This window comes from Panthera onca, chromosome C2, assembly GCF_046562875.1.
Source record: "Panthera onca isolate mPanOnc1 chromosome C2, mPanOnc1 haplotype 2, whole genome shotgun sequence".
In the NCBI taxonomy this organism is placed as follows: domain Eukaryota; kingdom Metazoa; phylum Chordata; class Mammalia; order Carnivora; family Felidae; genus Panthera; species Panthera onca.
This window is the reverse complement of record NC_138347.1, coordinates 22,889,857-22,910,248: the sequence shown is the minus strand read 5'-3', so window position 1 is coordinate 22,910,248 and position 20,392 is coordinate 22,889,857. Positions and strand designations below refer to the sequence as shown.

At 35.0% G+C, this 20,392-nt stretch overlaps 1 protein-coding gene across 2 annotated transcripts in view; it reads left to right on the top strand.

Moving 5' to 3' along the window:
• NCAM2 (neural cell adhesion molecule 2) overlaps positions 1 to 20,392 on the top strand; it is a 531,010-nt gene that overhangs the window by 296,236 nt on the left and 214,382 nt on the right. For both annotated transcript variants that reach the window (XM_078452862.2, XM_078452863.2), the window contains exons 3-5: positions 408 to 614; positions 3,243 to 3,386; positions 10,312 to 10,449. In XM_078452862.2, coding sequence (XP_078308988.2) covers positions 408 to 614; positions 3,243 to 3,386; positions 10,312 to 10,449 — 489 coding nt within the window. The remainder of the gene's footprint in view (positions 1 to 407; positions 615 to 3,242; positions 3,387 to 10,311; positions 10,450 to 20,392) is intronic.

The following is a 20,392-nucleotide window of genomic DNA, read 5'->3' as shown; positions in this document are numbered from 1 at the left end:
CATGTTAGTAATTGTGTTTCTGGTCAGATATATCTATCACATATAATTTATGTCTGACACAGTGGCCAAGGCAGTTTCATAACTTAACTGTAGTAATAGTTCATAGATTGCTATGGTAAAGTTTCAACTATCAGGGCTGAAATTCCGTACTGGAAGTTTCCTATAGAACTTTTGGGTTTTGCTTACGCAAACAGGGCTGAATTCTCAACATTGGATAAATAAAGATGAACATGTGTGCTAACATTTGTGTTTACTTTCAATTTTGTAAGATTTTGAGACTTCCAGCCTTCTCTTATTTACATTTTTTTTCTAAATTGTTAAAAGTTGTTACATAATAGTAAATGTCAATGCCAAAACAAACACTTGAGACATATTTTCAAACATTTCTTTTCCATGGCTCTCTGCAGCAATTGGTGAACCTGAGAGTATAGATTGGTATAATCCTCAAGGGGAGAAGATAATTTCAACACAGAGGGTAGCAGTGCAAAAGGAAGGTGTTAGATCACGATTAACCATCTACAACGCAAATATAGAGGATGCAGGGATATATCGTTGTCAAGCAACAGATGCCAAAGGACAGACACAAGAAGCTACAGTTGTATTGGAAATTTACCGTAAGTTTGCATTTATTAGTTAATTGAATTTGTGGTTGTATAAGAACTTGAACATAATGCATTTAGTAAAAATTAACACCCATTAATAACTATGTGCTAGATAATGTTGTAAGACCATTGCAAGTATCAGTTTATTTATATTTTGCCATGGTGCATCTCTAAAATGGAATCGATAATAGGAAATAGTTTATTATAAATATAGATGGAGCCAATTCTCTTGGTAAAATAATAGAGATGAAAATGTTTTCATGTTCTCCAGCCATTAAAAATCTATTGGGTAAATAGAAAACAGTAGAATATTTAGTGTTAGGAAATTTATCAGAAGTAGTTTTTCACTCTAAAATAAAAGGTCAGGATTAGAAAAAATGACATTACGTATATGATAGCAGTGACCAGTCTAGAATGAGAATTGAGGGTCAGTGAACAGGAGTAGACACAGAAAAAGCTGGAAATTCATCTAGTGGAGAATAATATCTAGCTGGATTCTTCACCAACAGAATTTTCTTTAAGATGATTTTCCATATTTACACTTGATTTTAGGAATTAAGATTGACAGTTGTCTATATTCCTTCCCCTTTCTTACATATAGGAATCATGTTTTTTTTTTAATATGACATTTATTGTCAAATTGGTTTCCATACAACACCCAGTGCTCATCCCAACAGGTGCCCTCCTCAATACCCATCACCCACCCTCTCCTCCCTCCCACCCCCCCATCAACCCTCAGTTTGTTCTCAGTTTTTAAGAGTCTCTTATGTTTTGGCTCCCTCCCTCTCTAACCTTTTTTTTTTTTTTCCTTTCCCTTCCCCATGGTTTTCTGTTAAGTTTCTCAGGATCCACATAAGAGTGAAAACATATGGTATCTGTCTTTCTCTGTATGACTTATTTCACTTAGCATAACACTCTCCAGTTCCATCCACATTGCTACAAAAGGCCATATTTCATTCTTTCTCATTACCATGTAGTATTCCATTGTGTATATAAACCACGATTTCTTTATCCATTCATCAGTTGGTGAACATTTAGGAATCATGTTTAAGAATACTATGAATGAAGCCTGTTGACTCCTTAGGGGTGAAACCAGGCTGTATCACTTAATTTTGTGGCCTTGAGCAATTGCCTAACCTCTCTGTCTTCAGTTTCGTCATGTATAAAATGGAATAATAGGGGCGCCTGGGTGGCTTGGTCGGTTAAGCGTCTGACTTCGGTTCAGGTCATGAACTCACGGTCCGTGAGTTTGAGCCCCGTGTCGGGCTCTGTGCTGACAGCTCAGAGCCTGGAGCCTGTTTCAGATTCTGTGTCTCCCTCTCTCTCTGCCCCTCCCCTGTTCATGCTCTGTCTCTCTCTGTCTCAAAAATAAATAAACGTTAAAAAAAAATTAAAAAAAAATAAAATGGAATAATAGTAGTACCTACCTCTTACATAGAATTGTTTTGAGCACTACATTAATTAATATTGTATAAACTCCTTAGAAAAATGCCTCACAATTCATATGTGATAGTATTTTTACCACATATTAATGAAAAATATGTGAAAAATTACAAATTTTTGAAATAATAACTCATAAGGCACCCCCTCCCTACAGCTTTATTGTTATTATTTGGGAGATACGACATGAGAAAAAAAGGCAAAGTCTTCCCATGCCATGACTTCCTTTTTGATGTGCAGGGCAATTTGTTGGGATAGTATTGTCCTCATTTTTCCTGATTTAGACTCCCCCTACTCCTTTTAGTTTCTAAGCTCCTTAAGAAAAGGTAGTATATTTGTTTATGTGATTCCTACTGTACCTATTTGATAAGTAGAAAAAATTAAATTGAAACTGTCATTTCATGGACATAATATTTGGAAAGATTTTTCATTACTTTGAATGATGCAAAGGAAGGTGGCTGGTGTTTTGTTTGTATACTAAAGAAATGACTTTTTTTTCCTGGCAAGAACAATGAATAACTTTTTTGAAAATTTCTCAACAAGCATAAATATCTATGTTCATTCATTCATTCAACACACTTACTGGGTGTCTACTACATAACACACAATATTCTAAGTCCTAAGGAGTAGTAACTAAAACAGAAAATGTCACTGGCTACTTGGTACTTATATTTTAGTGAGCGGAGAAACACAACCAATGAATGAGCTTAGAAGAATACATGAATATCCATGCTGTAGAATTCTATAGTGAAGGAAATAAGGGGGTAAAGAGAGGAGTTGAATGGGGAAGGGAGATGGTTATTTTACTTGTGAAGGTGCAGCAGAAATCTGAAGGGATTCAAAGGAGCACAGATGGCCAAGGATGAGAACAAACCTGGAGTGTTCAAGGAATTGCAAAGAAGACAGTTTGTCTGGATCACAGGGACTTGGAAAAGAGAGAAGATACTGGGATTGGAGTTGGGGGGCTGACTCCAGTTCACATAGGACCTAGTCTGGCATCGCGAGGACTTTGACCTTTCTTCTCGGTGAGATGGGAAGTTCTCGAGTAGAGGAATCACATTATCTGGAATCAGGTTTTAAAAGATCTAGCATTAACTAATGATTTTATTGCAGCATCAATCCACACACAGATTTTGGAATATTTTATTGGGAGAAGTGAGCAATAATACTTTTACGGTTTGTTTTACTTTCTTGATGCAGAAAAACTCACTTTCAGAGAAGTGGTATCTCCTCAAGAATTCAAACAAGGGGAGGATGCAGAAGTGGTTTGCCGAGTTAGCAGCTCACCTGCCCCTGCTGTCAGCTGGTTGTATCATAACGAGGAAGTCACCGCTATTTCCGACAGTTAGTATTTTGGTAACTCCCTAAATTATATGTTCTAATAATATTGCAATTTTTAAAGAGACTGAATCTACCTGACTGAATAGAGAAATTTTATTTTTTTTGATCTCAAGTATCAAACGGTTTTGAGAATCTTCCAGCTCTAACGTGGGTGTTGGCAAACCATGGGTCTTGGGCCACAGTCAGCCTCTCTGCTGTTTTTGTATGGTGTCATGGGATTACAGCCAATCCTGACCATTACACAGTTTGCATGGCTGCTTTGGGGACAGGGTTGAACAGCTGTGATACAGATGATGTGGCCTACAAAGTCTACGATACTTATCACTTGCAGATTTACAGAAAAAGTTTGCTTACCCTTATCCTGTTCAAGAAAAACTTAGTAAAAACAGTAGAAGGGTAATAAGTAAAAGAAAGAATTAATCCTGATGTATTCAAATTCTATATATTACAGTTTATACATGATCCCATGGGCTCACTCTGTAATCTTAAAATAATAACCATATGAATCCTATTTATTATTCTGGCACTGTTCTCTCAAAGACACCTACATGTTCTAAATATTATGGTATGATGCATATGGATAATAGACAGAAAAGTACATTCATTCAAATTGTCTTCATAATTTTGATTCAGACTGAGCTAAAATTCCAGAATAATATGACATCTGAAATTGAAAGCATAATTTGCTTACATTATGCTATTTTACCATTGTGCATTGGGAGCATTTTCAATTTAGAATATTTTTCAATGCACCTGCGTTGCAGAGAGATACGAAATAATTGAATCTTTTTAAATACTTTCCATCTTGGATGATTCCGTTGTGTGTTTCTAAGAGATAAAACTTTTATAGCATAAAGGAGAGAAAGCAGATAGTATCTATTTTTGAGTATGTACAGAGAATGTATCATAATCATGTTTAATAGTCTTTTTTTAATTTTGAGATAATTTTTCTGGTATTGGCATTTTCAGTGCTTGTCAGTTATCGACTAGCTCTCTTTTTCTGTATTATAATAGGTGAGAAATGGTACTTTATTTCCTCTTATTTTATTTTAGGACAACTGCTTTATATTTTATTAACATATCACATGAGTACATTGTATAATGTATTTTCAGCTATTTTACCCTCCATAATAAAGAAAAGGCAGTTCTTGTATAGAAGTTAAATGACAATGTCTAAACATTTTCACATTGCCTCATCTTAGGCTTTAAGTGTACATCTGGTTTATTGTAAACCTTAATTACAAGAAGGTTTTGAAATGAATTATAGTTTTTATTTTTTTATTTTTATTTTTTTAACGTTTATTTATTTTTGAGACAGAGAGAGACAGAGCATGAATGGGGGAGGGTCAGAGAGAGGGAGACACAGAATCTTAAGCAGGCTCCAGGCTCTGAGCTGTCAGCACAGAGCCCGACGTGGGGCTCGAACTCATGGACTGCGAGATCATGACCTGAGCTGAAGTCGGCCGCTCAACCGACTGAGCCACCCAGGTGCCCCTGAATTATAGTTTTTAAAAGACACATGGAACAAAAGGCTCAAAGCCAGGACTTATAGTCCAGTGTGATGGTGTTGGAGGAACACTGCTTCTCTGCCACAACTCACACACTTTTCTCCAGTATGCAGGGACGGACGTATTTGAAGGTAGAATTCGATTATGGCTCTACTCCTTGGCCGTGATGCTTTGAATAACTTTTCTAACTGTTATCTAATTCAGATTCTGTATCTGTAAACAGTGGGTTATTATCTCTATTTTAAACAATGCTTGTGAGTTTCAAATAAGACTTTAGGCATATAATAAATATTTGTTAAATGAATGAATAAAATTTTTGTGTATATATCAGGTTCTCAGCAAAATGACATTGATCTTTCTCCTTCCTTCTCATTGAGTTTTTAAATGTTGAGAAGAAGAAGTTTTACCAAAATTATAGACACTCAGGTTTTATCTAGAATAAAAAAATCCCATGTAAGTGAAGGGACTAGTCTAAGCATGAAACCTAGTTCTGAATTGCATGTCAAGCAAAGAAAAGAAATGACATCTTTTTTTTTTCTTTTTAGTTCTAGGACATAAAGGAATTAGGTGAATTATGAGGAAGGGCAAGCTTTTCTAACCTTTTAATATCAGAGGAACCTGCCACGTAGTTTATTGTTGGACAGCTTGTACATTCATAAATAATTTACAAGAAATAATATTCTTCATCTGATTATATCTTGTATGATCCCTTTATTAAAGCTAATGGAATAAGATTAGGTTTATAGGGGCACCTGGGTGGCTCAGTCGGTTGAGCGTCCGACTTCAGCTCAGGTCATGATCTTATGGCTCGTGAGTTCGTGCCCTGCGTTGGGCTCTGTGCTGATAGCTCAGAGCCTGGAGCCTGTTTCCGATTCTGTGTCTCCCTCTCTCTCTGCCCCTAACCCACTTGCATTCTGTCTCTGTCTCTCTCAAAAATAAATAAATATTAAAAAAATTTTTTTAAAAAAAGATTAGTTTTATAACCTTGAAAGGAACATATAAGGGGATTTAGAAGAATATGGTGTATCCAGGCAACTTTCTGAAGCCTTAATGTGGTGCGTGAGTAAAGTTTGCAGGCTCTAGATGAAATAATGAAGGCTTGGATATGTCCATCTTATTACCCATGCTTTTGGTAGCAGCTGTATGGCAGGTAGTCTTAATTAAAATTCCAACAAAATATTCTGAGTGGAGGTCCTTTCCATGCTACTTGCTGAAAATAACCCATCTGCTAGATAACCTAAGCATTTAGGAAGTAAAGGTGGCATTTTGTTACAAAAGTTGAAAATCCTGACTTTTAGGATCCCTCAATGAAGGGATATGATATCGCAGATGCCTGTTTCAACCTCAGCCAGTTTGAAAGTTATTTCTAAAATATTCTAAGTGCTTTGATCATTGCCAAATGAAGTACCCTTTTTGCATCAAAAACTGTGGATAAAATCATCTTGTTCAATATTTTTTTATGTAATCTCCCTCCAGTATAGAAATTCATTCAATTTTGAACTAGCTGTTGAAAGCCTACTATGTGCCATCTAGCATGCTAGATGGTTGTTATTCATAGTTAACTCGATAAACAAGTTCACTGCCTTCAAATGCTAATAATCTAGTAGAAAAGATTAATAGAGAAATCAGTGAAAACAAAGTATGTTGAAGTCTATGAGAAGGAAAGTGTAATGATAGAAGATAATAAAGAAAGAATACCTCAACTAGTTAGGGCAGAGGTGGGAGTCCAAGATGCCTGCTGAATAGAGAAGTAACACTTAAGTGGTGGGGACTTGTCAGGAGGGAGAACATCATCTGCAGTGGCCTGGAGGTGAAAAATACCATGAGTGGTGCTCTAGAACCTGGAATAAGTTTATTATAATGAAAATTTATGAATAAGTGCAACTGGAATACTTATACTAATAGATAAATATAAACTAGGGTTGGTCATAAAGAACTAATAAGATAGGAGACTGAAAAGGAAGGTTGAGCCGAGTCATAATGACCCTGACATCTCCGCTAAGGAATTTATCCAAAAGCAACATCACTAAAGCATTTTAATCAGAGCAGTAACATGACCTGATATGAATTTGGGAAGGATATTGGTGCTTCAGTGAGAAGAATGAGTTGGATGGTAGTCAAAGCAAAACTCCAGGCATTGATAACAGTTCAAACCCTAATGAAATAATTGCTGAAGGAGAAGGAGATTTAGAATAAGTAATGATAAAGGGGGAAGTGACAGGACATGGGATTTAATTGGATACGTAGATGGAGGGAGATGGAGAAGTCAAGGATGATTCAAGGAATTGGACTCGGGCAAATAGTTCAATGTACAGACATGCTAAGACAGAACTGGAGAGACCATATGAGAAATTTCAGGTGGAAATAGTACAGTGAATTTTAAGTTTGCTGAGATTAAAGTATTTCCAACCCTTTTCAGTAGGTACATCTGCTATACTGTTACAGACTTTTCTAATTCAGGTAATGGTCTTGTCTGAAGAAAAATTGTGAGACTCAAAATATTGATGGTAATTGAAGCCATAAGAGTAGATGAGACATATCATCAGTGGCTGGGGAATGAGAACAAAAGAGGGCTAGAAAATAATCTGCCTAAAGAAGCATAAAGCAGATCACTTACTGAGTATTACATTTTTTCATTTATTTTTTAATGCAATAATGAAATTTAAAAAAAAAACACGAAAGTTCTGTATAATTGAGAGAAGCTAATAACCTCTAATAGTCAAATAGTCCTAATATCCATAGTTATGTGTAATTGATTGAAGCAGTGCTTTCTTCAAGTGTTTTCTACAAGCACATATTCATGATGTACTTCAGTTTGATAGTTCACTATATCATTCCATGGACTTGACACCCATATCTACAATTTGACATGCAATTTTCACATGGTTTGTTTTCTGTATGGAAACATTGGGATGTATTTACATTTAGCAGGTAACTACTATTTTTCTAATGTTCTAATAACTTCTCTCAGACAGTAGAAATACTATATTAAAATGGCCATTTGATTAAAAGTTTACAATTAGAAGAAAGATTGATTTATTCCTATCAAAATATGTATTATAGACATTCAAGTCATTTTCCTTTTTATATCAAATATTGCCTTCCTGATTAAAATAATTCTTCTGCTTACTAATTTTGTAACTAAGTATCCTATAAGTGTTAAAGAACATTATAGTTAAAGGATAATACATATTTTAGTAATTTAAAAATACTACAATAATCAAGGTATAATTATGGGCATCCCTAAGTTTGAACTATTACAATTTATAATTGCTTCTCATTCTAATTTCCAGCCACATGCTCAAGTAGAGGCTCTTTTAATTGACTTTGAAACATTCTTAATTTTTAGGAGTTCTGAGTTATTCCAGGACTTCTTGTGAGTTAAACTTTAAAATTTCTTGAGGATTCTTTTTCTCCAGGCTTTTCTTAGAGAAAAGGAAAATTTACCAGGGAAAGCGTATGTATAAAAATTTGTGTCTCTCTTCTTTGGGTCAACCTAAAGAAGAAATAAATATTATGGGAAAGTTTGTATAGTAGTCCCTCCATGTCCACAGGAGATATATTTCAAGACTCCCCAGTGGCTACCAGAAGTACCAAACCCTGTATATACTTTTTTTCTAAAAAAAATGTGCTTATGATAAAGTTTAATTTGTAAATTAGGCATTTAACTTATAAATTAAGAGATTAACAGCAATTACTAATAATGAAATAGAACAATTACAACAATTTTATTGTAATAAAAGTTATGTGAATGTGGCCACTCTCTAAAAATAGCTTATTGTACTGTACTCACCCTTTTTCCTTTGATGAGGCAAGATGATACAATGCCTACATGATGGGATGCAATGAGGTGAATGACATAGGCATTGTGATATAGTTCTGGTAAGATGTCATAAGGAGGATCATCTGCTTCCGGGCCACGGTTGACTGAAGGTAAATGAAACTGCAGAAGGCAAAGCCATAAATAAGGGGGACTATCGTCCTTCCTGAGCTGAAAATCATGTGTCTCTTGCTTTACAATCAATATTTTCTATTTCCGGGAGCCTCTGAATCTACCTATTTCTGCTCTTTATTAATTATCTCTTTCTTACCTGTATTAAGCGCAGTCTTCTCATATTCTGATCACTCTCCTATTTGTATTTGTAGTCCAAACTAGAATTGGTATGGCATTAAGAAATTGTATTAAGGAATCACTATGGCAAATGAATCCCAAATCTGAATCGAACCCAAAACAACCTAATATAGTAGATTACGTCCAGTCGGCAGCCCAGCCATCCATTCAGTGATCCAAGCTGAGGGAAGCTGTACCTTTTTCTCATGCGGCTTCCATGTTTACCCTACCTGTCTATCAAGCCAGCAGATAGGGGAAGAGCAGTAATCATTGGAATAGGTCCAAAAAGTAACCTTTAATGGTATAACAGTAAATACCCTGGAGGAGAGCACCTTAAACTAATGCCATTTCTACTTTACCAAAAGGTACAATGGGGTTGAGGATGTCTCTCTCGTATTTACCAAAGTATCTCAAATACTATGCATACCAAAAAGATGATGTTCAATGATATATTAACTGATGGAATTTAAGATATTCCTTTTACAACATGTTTCAAAATGGACTAGATGTGAGAATATTGTTTACTTGATAAGAAGAGAAAAGGACCTAACACTGCAACAAAATTGCCATGACTAAAAAAACAGACCAGACATTATGGAAAACATGTTCAGGCTGAGATGATGCCTAGGCTAGCCAGATTATTTTAAGCAATCAACTAATGCATGCCCTCTAACAGCCTATTTTTATGTATATTCATGTGCATACACTCATACACAAAATGGAATCTTGAAATAAAATTAATAAAGTCTAATCTATTCATTATTAAAGTGGATTATCTTGCATTTAGAAAAAAATTCAAATAAATTCAAGATATGGCCATTTTATATGTCCTTTATGTGACTTGAATATTACTGTATCATTTAGCTTTCTCCTAAGGGTATACAAAATTATTAGTTTAATTATTGTGTAAGGAAGGCTATTCAATCAATTTTCTAACCCTTTTCCATCCTTTAGTTGCTACATATTTGCAGTCAAAATGTCTTCATGCCTGCAATATCTAATCTCTCAGCATTGTTCTTTTGTGTATCATTTCTGCATTCAAAGTACCAAGGGGAAAATAATAGCCTAACCATTTTATGTGGAAATAAAGTCTTGAATGTATTTTAGAAAAAAAGGTGTAACAAGGCAGTGTGGAGTGGAAAAATTGAAGCCATGAAATTACATTTTACTTTCAAATTTGAATTTGTTTGTTGATGAAAAGTTTGATAGTGTCAGACAAGTGCCATATTTTAACTCTTAGCAATTTAGAACATACTGGACTCTGCTTTCAATTACTGATATCATTTCCTCCCCTTTGCTTACTTTCTAGATCGCTTTGCTATGCTAGCCAACAATAATCTGCAGATTCTCAACATCAATAAAAGTGATGAAGGTATATACAGGTGTGAAGGAAGAGTGGAAGCTAGGGGAGAAATTGACTTCCGTGATATCATCGTTATTGTTAATGGTAAGCAGAGAATAATTTGTACATATTTTATTGTTGCATTTTAGCAATATTTTTATTAAAAGGGCAACTCTGTAAATACGGCACTTTAATAACCTTTTTGGTACCTGGAGGAAATCTCCCCACCTCTATGATCACATCTATTACATTGTCTATAGTCTCACGGGCAGGATCTGCGACTTATTTAACACTGTCATCTTCTTTCACTCTTCAACTCTGTAAGGGAGTAGTTGCCTTTTGCTGGCTTTGTAGTTGTTGAAAGAATGCCAAGTGAAACATAGTAAAGTGTCATACTAGATTTGACTTTTAAATTGCATGAATCACTGGTGGCTTAAACTAATCTATTTAACAGTTTTGTAGGTTTTCTCAAATTTAAATTTAATAATTGAATCCACAAGGAGATTAATAACTAAGTTTATGGCATCACGATGACATCTCTTCTTCCTAATTTGGCTTCTCCTGCTGTATTTTCTGCCTGTGTTAACATGACATTCTATGAGCCCAGAAGATATATTGTTATCCTCCTAGTGCCTCCATTTTGATGATCTAATCTATAATTGACATATGCAACACACTTTTTAACATCTCTCAAATATATTCTACCATGATGCCCTCCATAAGAGTGCTGCCCTTTCAAATTGCTTTTCTTCTTTTTCTTGAATTGCTACAAGCTGTTTCCTCTTCTCCCAGTCCCATAATTCTACTTCTTCTCCATCCAACCTTTCACCACTTAAAATTGCCAATGCTTCCTGTTAACTTTGAGACAAAATTAAAACCACTTTTCATGGCATTGGATTTCTTTTATGGTCACCAACCCCTCTTCCCTAACATTCATTCATGAGTAGCCCATGCCTCAGCCATATGGAAATATTAGTAGTAACACTGCACAAAATGCACTTTTGGTTTTTCTTCTGTTTTAAAATAAAAAGTTAGTGGTACCTATAATCCCACGGGGTTCTATAAGCAGAATGTCATTTGTTCTTTCTGGGATAGACAAGATCTAAAATTAAGGAGTTAGCCACACATTTCCTATGAGTTGGGGCTGGGGCAGGGAGGAATAAATCTGTGTCTTCTATATCCTTTCCCCATCCCGCCACGAGCTAGCTCTCCAGTTCTTTAAGACTGGAGAACACTAGGAATCTCATATACCTCTGAAAGAGTTCATTGGTCTTTCCTTTTCTGCAATAAAGGCAGTTTAACCACAAAGTTCATGCTGAAAGACAAAGAGAATATTAAAACACTGCTATCTTTTTCTCTCCTTCTCCAAGCCTATAATTAATTGGGATTTGTGGATAATATAATGGAATAGAATAGGTGTTATGACAGGGAAGCTAGACAGGCTCGTAGAAATTGCACATGCTCATGGAGGAGGCCAAAGTGCCAGGCCTTCAGAGGAAAAGATTTTCTTTTTTAGAGGTGTTGAGTCTGGTATTTATGAAGAGCACTATAGTCTGGAGATTTTGACCTTCCACACAGGTGGAAGATTTCAGTGCATGAAGAATAGTTTTAAAATGGAGGTTTGTAGCTATATCTCCATCTATTTCTATTATCTATGAGTATCTCTAAACTATTTCTGTCTTTATTATATACAGTACACATACATAACTTACATTATTTAGTTTAATTATTGACTTAACTTTCTAGTGTGCTTTATTTCCAAAATAATTTTCATTGCCATATATAAATATATTTTGTCACAAGCAAATACTGTGTTCAGTATTCTTTTATGAAAATGGAGATTATAATATTAGTATTATATGTAAAGTTTTGGAAGCAGTATATAAATACTTACTATTAGATGTTATATATTCATATATATATATATACATATATATATATATATACACACACACACACACACACACACATATATATGTCAAATCATGCCCATATTTTTACACTAAAACAGTAATTCAAATATGATATAAAAAGAAATGAGGGGCACCTGAGGGGCTCAGTTGATTAAGCATCCAACTTTTGGTTTTGGCTCAGGTAATGATCTCAGGGTCCATGGGATCAAACCCCATGTTGGGCTCTGTGCTGACAGTTTGGATCCTGCTTGGAATTCTCCCTTCTCTCTCTCTGCCCTTCCCTTCTCTCTCTCTCTCTCTCTCAAAATAAATAAACATTAAAAAAATTTTAATAAAAAAATAAACGATATCTGGCAGACATAGCATATTCACCCTTTATTAACTATTTTGCTATTGTAATTTTAATACAATATTAATATTAAATTAATATTTTAAATACTTTAACACATTTAGAAATGTCCTAATATGTTTCCACACTAGTTGACCTGTGAATTTTTATATATGATTACATTTATTTTGAAGGAAGCAAATTGTTTTCAATTAACAAAGTTTGAATCTTCGAGTCCATCATGGTAAGCGCTCAAACTGGAATGTTTTGTTCTGTATACCTATTCCTATTATGCCGGGGTTCACAAGAGGATAATCACTGGATTGTGTTCTTTTGTGCCACTCAGATCAATCCTGTAGGTAGTTTTCTGTTCTGTCTGCATCCCACTGACCCTCCCAAAGGGAAATCATTCTCCTTCCACATCCCAATTTCCTCTAACAGAATCAACTACAGATCCTAATCTGACCTTTGCTCAAACACTGCTTTATCTCCACTCATTCTAATTAGTCACATTTCCACTATATGGTCAAAAACTCTCATACCTTAGAATTCCTGGCATCACTTTTCTTCAAAATAACAGTGTTCACAAAAATCAACCATCGATTTATTCGCCTTCTGGATGATACGTTTGGACCCTGTCAAGGGAATGCATTGACTAATGCCACCATTTCATCTGTGCTTTTCCCTCACATTTTGCCTTTATTTCAGACAGAAGAGTCATTCTGCTACAGTCTTATTGACTCTTGTCCTGTTACTGGCTCCTTTTAAATGTTGAGCTCTCCTTAAAAGTATCTTCTTAATATTTCTCTCTTATAAAACCTCTTGAAGATATTTCAGTGGAAAGTTCGAGGCTGCAAAAAATAACCATAAAATAAAAGCAATAGCTTTATCCACCTTATCTTTCTTCAACTACAAATATGACCTGTTCTATGACCTTTTCCTCAACTTATATTGCGAGCCCCTCTCTCTTAATTGCTACTTGTTTTTTTTATCATGATTTGGATTTTATCCTGGACCTCCTTTCTTTGTCTCCTTCCCCCTCAAGTGCCCTGGAATCCTGACCAAAGTCTCCAGCAACTATTTATGTATATTCACTGCTTCCTTGTGAGATCTTAGCTCTGGAAAAAACTCTGTTCTTTCTTTTATTTTTTGCTCCTTGAAAATTTTTCCCTCATGTTTCTTTTCTTCCAATGCATATACTTTTGTTTCAATAAATAATTGAAAGGTATTTTTGCTAGGTTCCTCTTTGGTACCAACAATACTAAATCTTAGGAATATTTTTTTTTTCTTAACTCCCTCTCTGACTTTCTTATCATATTTCTCAATGCCTGTGTGTAGTTTTTTTGCAAACACTTTCTTTCCTCCCTTGAAGAGGTTATGTATTACTGCTCATTGACATGTGGATTGTGGCGCTTCCAGTGGGAGAGTTGTGCACCCCCACCCAACTGATGAAGCCACTTGTCCTGGCCAATGGCACATATAACCAAACAATGTACACTGTGACTGAAATTAGGCTGCAAGAAGAATGATATGTTTTGGTTTTTTTTATCATGTTCTTTCCTTCTGACATGAAACTAGCATGACCCCAAAGAGAGACTTTTCCATCACCTTGGATACCTCAATGAAGACATGTGGAGCAGAGTCACAGCTGATCTGCAGGTGCAGACACATAACATAAATAAGAAATAGAGCACATTTTTTAAGCCCTGAATTTTAGAACCGTTGTTTATTGCAGAAAAGCAGGCAAATGCAGTGCCAGTGGCCTTTTCCTACTTAAATAAGCAAATTAAACACTACATGACCTAGGGATACTTCTGAAATTACTTCCCTGAGTATGCTGCAGATGTCGTATAATCCCATTTTCTTCTGATGGTGATCATTTCTTGAGATTTTCTTATCACCTTATCAGACAATTGGAAATCCAACTGAAGATTTTTGACTGCAGTTTCAGTATTAATTTATATTGCACCTGTGTATTGATTCAACAGGTACGTATGAAGTGCTAGCTATGTGTTTCACACTATGTTATGCTCAAAATACTATCGGGCTTAATGTATCATTTCCCTCAAGGCACTTCGAGTTTTATCTTACTAAAATAATCAACTTTACTAAAGTCCCTTATTGTTTATGGGACAGTTGGATACAAAAGCATATACTAAAGGCAATTTTTATAGATATTCACAGACTATTTTTTAATAAGAAGGAGCACCTAATGTAACTTAAGGGGAGACTTCCTTGGTATTTGGGATAAATCTATTGGTGGAAAAGTGCTACCTTTTAGAACAGAGAGAAAGAGACAGAAGGACAAATAGAACAGATTGTGCAAAAACAAAAGTCGTATGATGTGAAAAATATCTAATAACTGTGACTGGAATGTGATATTTTGGGGAGTGATGGTAGTGTTAGATGAGATTTAGCTGGAGAGTCGGAGGGTCAGATCATAGAGGACTATGGACTCTCTTCTATGAGGCAAAGACGAACTGACATCCAAACTAGAGAGCAAGGAAATTGACAGAATGATGGAGGCAGGGAGAGGAAGTGAGTTCAAGGGAGAGATAATTGTGGCTTGTGCTAAAAGACAAAGAAATGAAGGGGAAGGTATATAATCAGGTATTATTCAAAACAAAGCCTTTGTATCACATGTATGTCACAGAGGCTAGAGCAATCAAGGGTAATTTGAAGACTTTTAGTGTGGGTTTTAGGTTTCCAGCATACTAAATGCAAACAAATGTGACCCATATAGTGAGACTTGAAATGTATTTGCTGAATTTGACCATTATGAGATTACAAGAGACATTAGGGTTAATGATATCATCTGAATAGCCTGGACAAAATTCATACTGCAGTGACTTGAAGGATAAATGTACCTTTTGCATTCACTGAAGGATGAAGGTAGCAAAGGCACAACATTTGTTACCTCAGCTTATTGGGATCAACTGTTAAATGGGAAACATCACAAGGTTGAATTAAAGAATAGAGGAAGTGGTTGGACATTTATAAGGAAGATATACCTTGCACATAAAGAGGATATCTTTTATGATGAGCCTGGAGGAAGTGAGTCCAAAATGAGTTAGGATGTGGATAAATTAATTCAAAGATGGGTCTGGTTGATAATTTGAGAGAAAGCTTGCCACATGACTTCAATATTCTATTTCTAATCACCTGTCTCTCCTTGATGTAGTCTGGATATTTCTGAAATATCTCTCCACAGTTTTATGTGTTTACACCTGCTCTTTATTGGATTTTCAAGTAAGCTTTCTAACATGCCTAACAAATTTTCACAAATCTTTCATCAGCTGCCTTCCTTTTATTATTATACCTTATTATATTATTACACATTTGATAAATTGGCTGTTCATCTTTTCTATAAATTCCTGCACTCTTTTTTACTATGTAATCATATTATACACCCTTCCACACACACACACACACACACACACACTACTATAAAAATCTCAGATACATTTCTTTAAAAGAGGATCAAAATCATTTCTTTTTAACACATGCCCATTCTCCTTCATCAGGTTCCTAGCACTTAGTTAAATAAAATGCTCTCTAAAACTACTCAGAAAGTGTCCATATAAAAGACAGACCTAGAAATAACTTTTAAATTTAAAATATGGTCAATAGAGAGTTATTTTTATAAAATGCTCTTTTAAAGTATAATGATTCATTATTTTCTGAATCTTTTGTAAATTTGTGAAGAGTGATCCACTAATTGCCAATTCAAACTTGGGATAATGGAGGCAGGAACAATGTAGAGTGGAGGGAAAATACCTAGTAGTATAATTTTAAAGCGATTGTGTCTTTAGTCTTCCTTTGAACATTACCATTAAATCAATGGTAAATGACAATGGCAGAAGATATTTGTGCAAGTACGTGTCAGAATGTACAGTGAGTGCACTTTGTTAATGCAGTGGTCCTCAGACAGTATTCCTACCCATTTCTAGCCATTTCTTAAAATTAAGACAATTGGAAAAAGTACTTTTCTTTTTATAAAAAAATGAAAAGTCAAATTTTTTTCTCTTTAAATTTTATGCAATGTTATATAACATAAAGGAAATATAACAATATAAAATACAGTGAACTAGCCTCTTGTATGTCAATAATACAATTGAATTCATCATTCAGAGCAGTTAATTATTGCAAATTATGATGGAATTTCTAATTTTAGCAATAATGTATAATATATAATTCAAAGAGTCAATAAATAAGCATTTGTCAAAACCAGATATTTTATGATGTTAATATTTCTATCCTTAGTGATCCAGTTAAGTTTAAAAGATTAAGAGTTTGGGGCGCCTGGGTGGCTCAGTCAGTTAAGCCTCCTACTTTGGCTCAGGTCATGATCTTGCATTTTGTGGGTGGGAGCCCCACATTGGGCTCTGTGCTGACAGCTCGGAACCTGGAGCCTGCTTCACATTCTGTGTCTCCCTCTCTTTCTGCCCCTTGCTCTCTCTCTCTCTCTCTCTCTCTCTCACCCTGTCTCTCAAAAATAAACATTAAAAATATATAAAAAAATAAATGAAAGATTAGATAACTGGGAATATATAGAATATTTTTTTCTTTTTACTTTTATCCAACATTTAGAAATTTCCATAATATAGAAAATGTGATACATATGTTAGCGGCGAGGCCTGTTCCGCAGCCTTGGCTCTTGAGTTTGGCCAAAAAGAATTCAGAGCCAAACTCTTAAGCAAGCAGGTGTTTAATAATGGGCAAAGGGAAAGTGCACTCTCAAGGTCTGAGAGCAAGCAGGTCCAGAGGTGGCGACCTCACCGGGGGTCAAGATTATCTTTTCTTGTTATGTTTGCATATGTTATGAGTCATAGGGCTGTTTCTGACTGGAATTGCTTTCATTCATGTAAGGGACTCCTCCTACCTGTCCAAAGGGAGAGTTCGGGAGTTCTTTGTCAGAAGTATCATGGCGGCCTTCCCCAGCTGGGAGGTGGTCAAAACCGCAATGTAAATGTATCATAATGAAGCTATAGGTTGCTGTAGGACCGTGGTTATTGGGAAGAATGCGTATGGATCCTCTGGGGTCTTCCCCAGCTATTTGGAACTTTGTTCCTGCCTTTTGCCCTTTTTATCAGTCAGAAAACACCTGTTCCCTGTTGATATGTAGCTAACTGTGCACTCTATCAGATAGAAATATAGATAGACAGATAGATAGATAGATAGATGATAGATCAATCATCTTTGGATATCTAGAACATTTCTCTTTGCCTATCTCCTCAACATAAATAGTTGGAGTGAAAAGTTAATACAGTTTCTTACCTTTTCTTCAATCCGTATTTCTCTTTTGCCCAGAATTTCCCAGGTACACGTAAAGGGCATAATGTTATGTTATAAGGCTGTAGAAAAAACATACATTTATTTTACAACCTATTTTCAATCTCTAATTATAAGAGAAGACAAAATTATCTCATTACTTGAATCAGATCCTGGTTCTGAACTCACCCATCCCCTGGCTGGTCATGTAGAGATTGGTCTTTGAAATGTTTCTCTAACATTTGGTTAATAATGTGAACACCATCATTTGTAAAATCAACAATGAAAATTTCAAGAAATTTATAGTGGCCACAAGATACTGTAATTAAAATATTTTACATTTCATGGAATCAGTAAAGTAAAAGACACCATCTAAGTATTACCTGACATTGTGCAGATGAATGACATTGAAGACAATTAGTGTCTAAATTACATTCATGATATTCATGATTCTGTTCTTCAGAATGTGCTGCACTAAAGGATAAGTTAGGAGGCAATGCCACTATTTTATTCATACTGTAAATTACTTATGATCTGTATGTCTTGATTTTCCTTTTTTTTTTTAGCATCATATCCTATGGCTTTCAATGAAAGTGTAGGTATCCAGAACATGTATATTTTTAATAGGGAAAATAGTTAAGAAACAGAAAGACTGGGGCGCCTGGGTGGCTCAGTCGGTTAAGCGGCCGACTTCGGCTCAGGTCACGATCTCACGATCTGTGAGTTCGAGCCCCGCGTCCGGCTCTGTGCTGACAGCTCAGAGCCTGGAGCCCGTTTCAGATTCTGTGTCTCCCTCTCTCTCTGCCACTCCCCTGTTCATGCTCTGTCTCAAAAATAAATAAACGTTAAAAAAAATTAAAAAAAAAAGAAACAGAAAGACTTCCATTTAAGTTAGATATAAATTAAATAAACACCCAGTTGTAAGTAATATTAATTCCTGTACTGATCATATTTTTAAGTACAATATGGGTTCCCCTTTTACAGAGGTACATTTAGTTTTACTAAGATTAATGAGTGTGCAATCTCAATGTAAAATGAGTATTCTGTCTATCTCTTACACACACACATAGACACAGACAAACACACACACACACCAGCCTGATTTCTATTTTCCCTGTAAGACTTAGTTCAAGTATCATCTAGCAAACTTTTCTTAATTTTATCTGCCTTATTACATGACTTCCTTACCTTGGGATCTCCTAGCACTAGGTTCATCTCTATAAAATTGTCCCAAGTTCAGATATTTGAACGGACTCCCCAGATTCCAGTAGAGTATACTCATAGAAAGGTCTTATTTTAAAGGAAAGAATATGATGCAGCAAGAGGACAAAAGAACAAAAGTAATATTTTATAGCATCAAGAAATACCTTAGATTTTTCGATATAGAAAGCAGTCAACAACTTTTGGAATAGTTTCTTCAGTTTTTAATTATTTTTTACAAAAATATCATTATCCCAATGACAGAAGGCATTTTATTTGATAATTATTACTGTTTACCTTTTATTCTCCTTAGGCTTAATAATCCAAATGACTTTACTATTACTGTAAAGGCATTTGCCCCTTATGCTATCAATCTCCTAATACGATTTCAGTTATCTTGCATGTATTTTAATGGTTTATTGAGTTATATATATAATAAACTGCATATTAAAATGCTATGTGTATATATGTATATATGTATGTATATATGTACATATATATGTATATGTGAATGTCATATATATGATATGAACCATATGTACATATATATGTATATATGAATGCCATATATATGATATGAACCAATCACCACAACCAAGATAGTGAATATAAGTGAATATACTCATTACCCACACAGTTCTCAGAATCTGTATAAAAGTAATCATGCAGCGTATACACTTCTAAGTGACTTCTTTCACTCAGCAAAATTATTTGGAGATTCATCCATGTTGTTCCATGCAATAGTATTTCATTTTTTTTATTGCTAAGCATCATTCAATTGTAGAAATATTTCACAATTTGCTTATGTGTTTACCCAAATGACTACTTGGGATGTTTCAAGTTTTTGCCTTACAAATAAAGCTGCTATAAACACTTGTATGTAATTCTTTGCATGGATATATGCTTTTCTTTCTCTGGGGTTAATACCTGTGAGAAGTATGGCTGGATATTATGATATGTATGTGTTTAACCTTCCTTTTATAAAATCCACCAAATTGTTTTCCAAAGGGGTTGTAGTATTTTATATTCCCAGAAGCAGTGTATTGGCCTTTCAGTTGGTCCACATTCTCAGCGAAACTTCATATGGTCAACCTTTTACAGTTAGGTAAGTGTTTGGTAGTTTCACACTGAGGACTTAGTTTACATTTTTCAGATGACTACGGATGTTGAGTATCTTCTCATGTGCTTGTTGACCATGCATCAATTTCCTTTTAAAATCTTTAATCCACTTTTTTTAATGGATTACTTTCTTATTACTGAGATTTCAATTGCCCTGACCCTAATATTTCAGGGGAAATATTCACTCTTTCAATATTAAATGTATGGTTAACTGTAG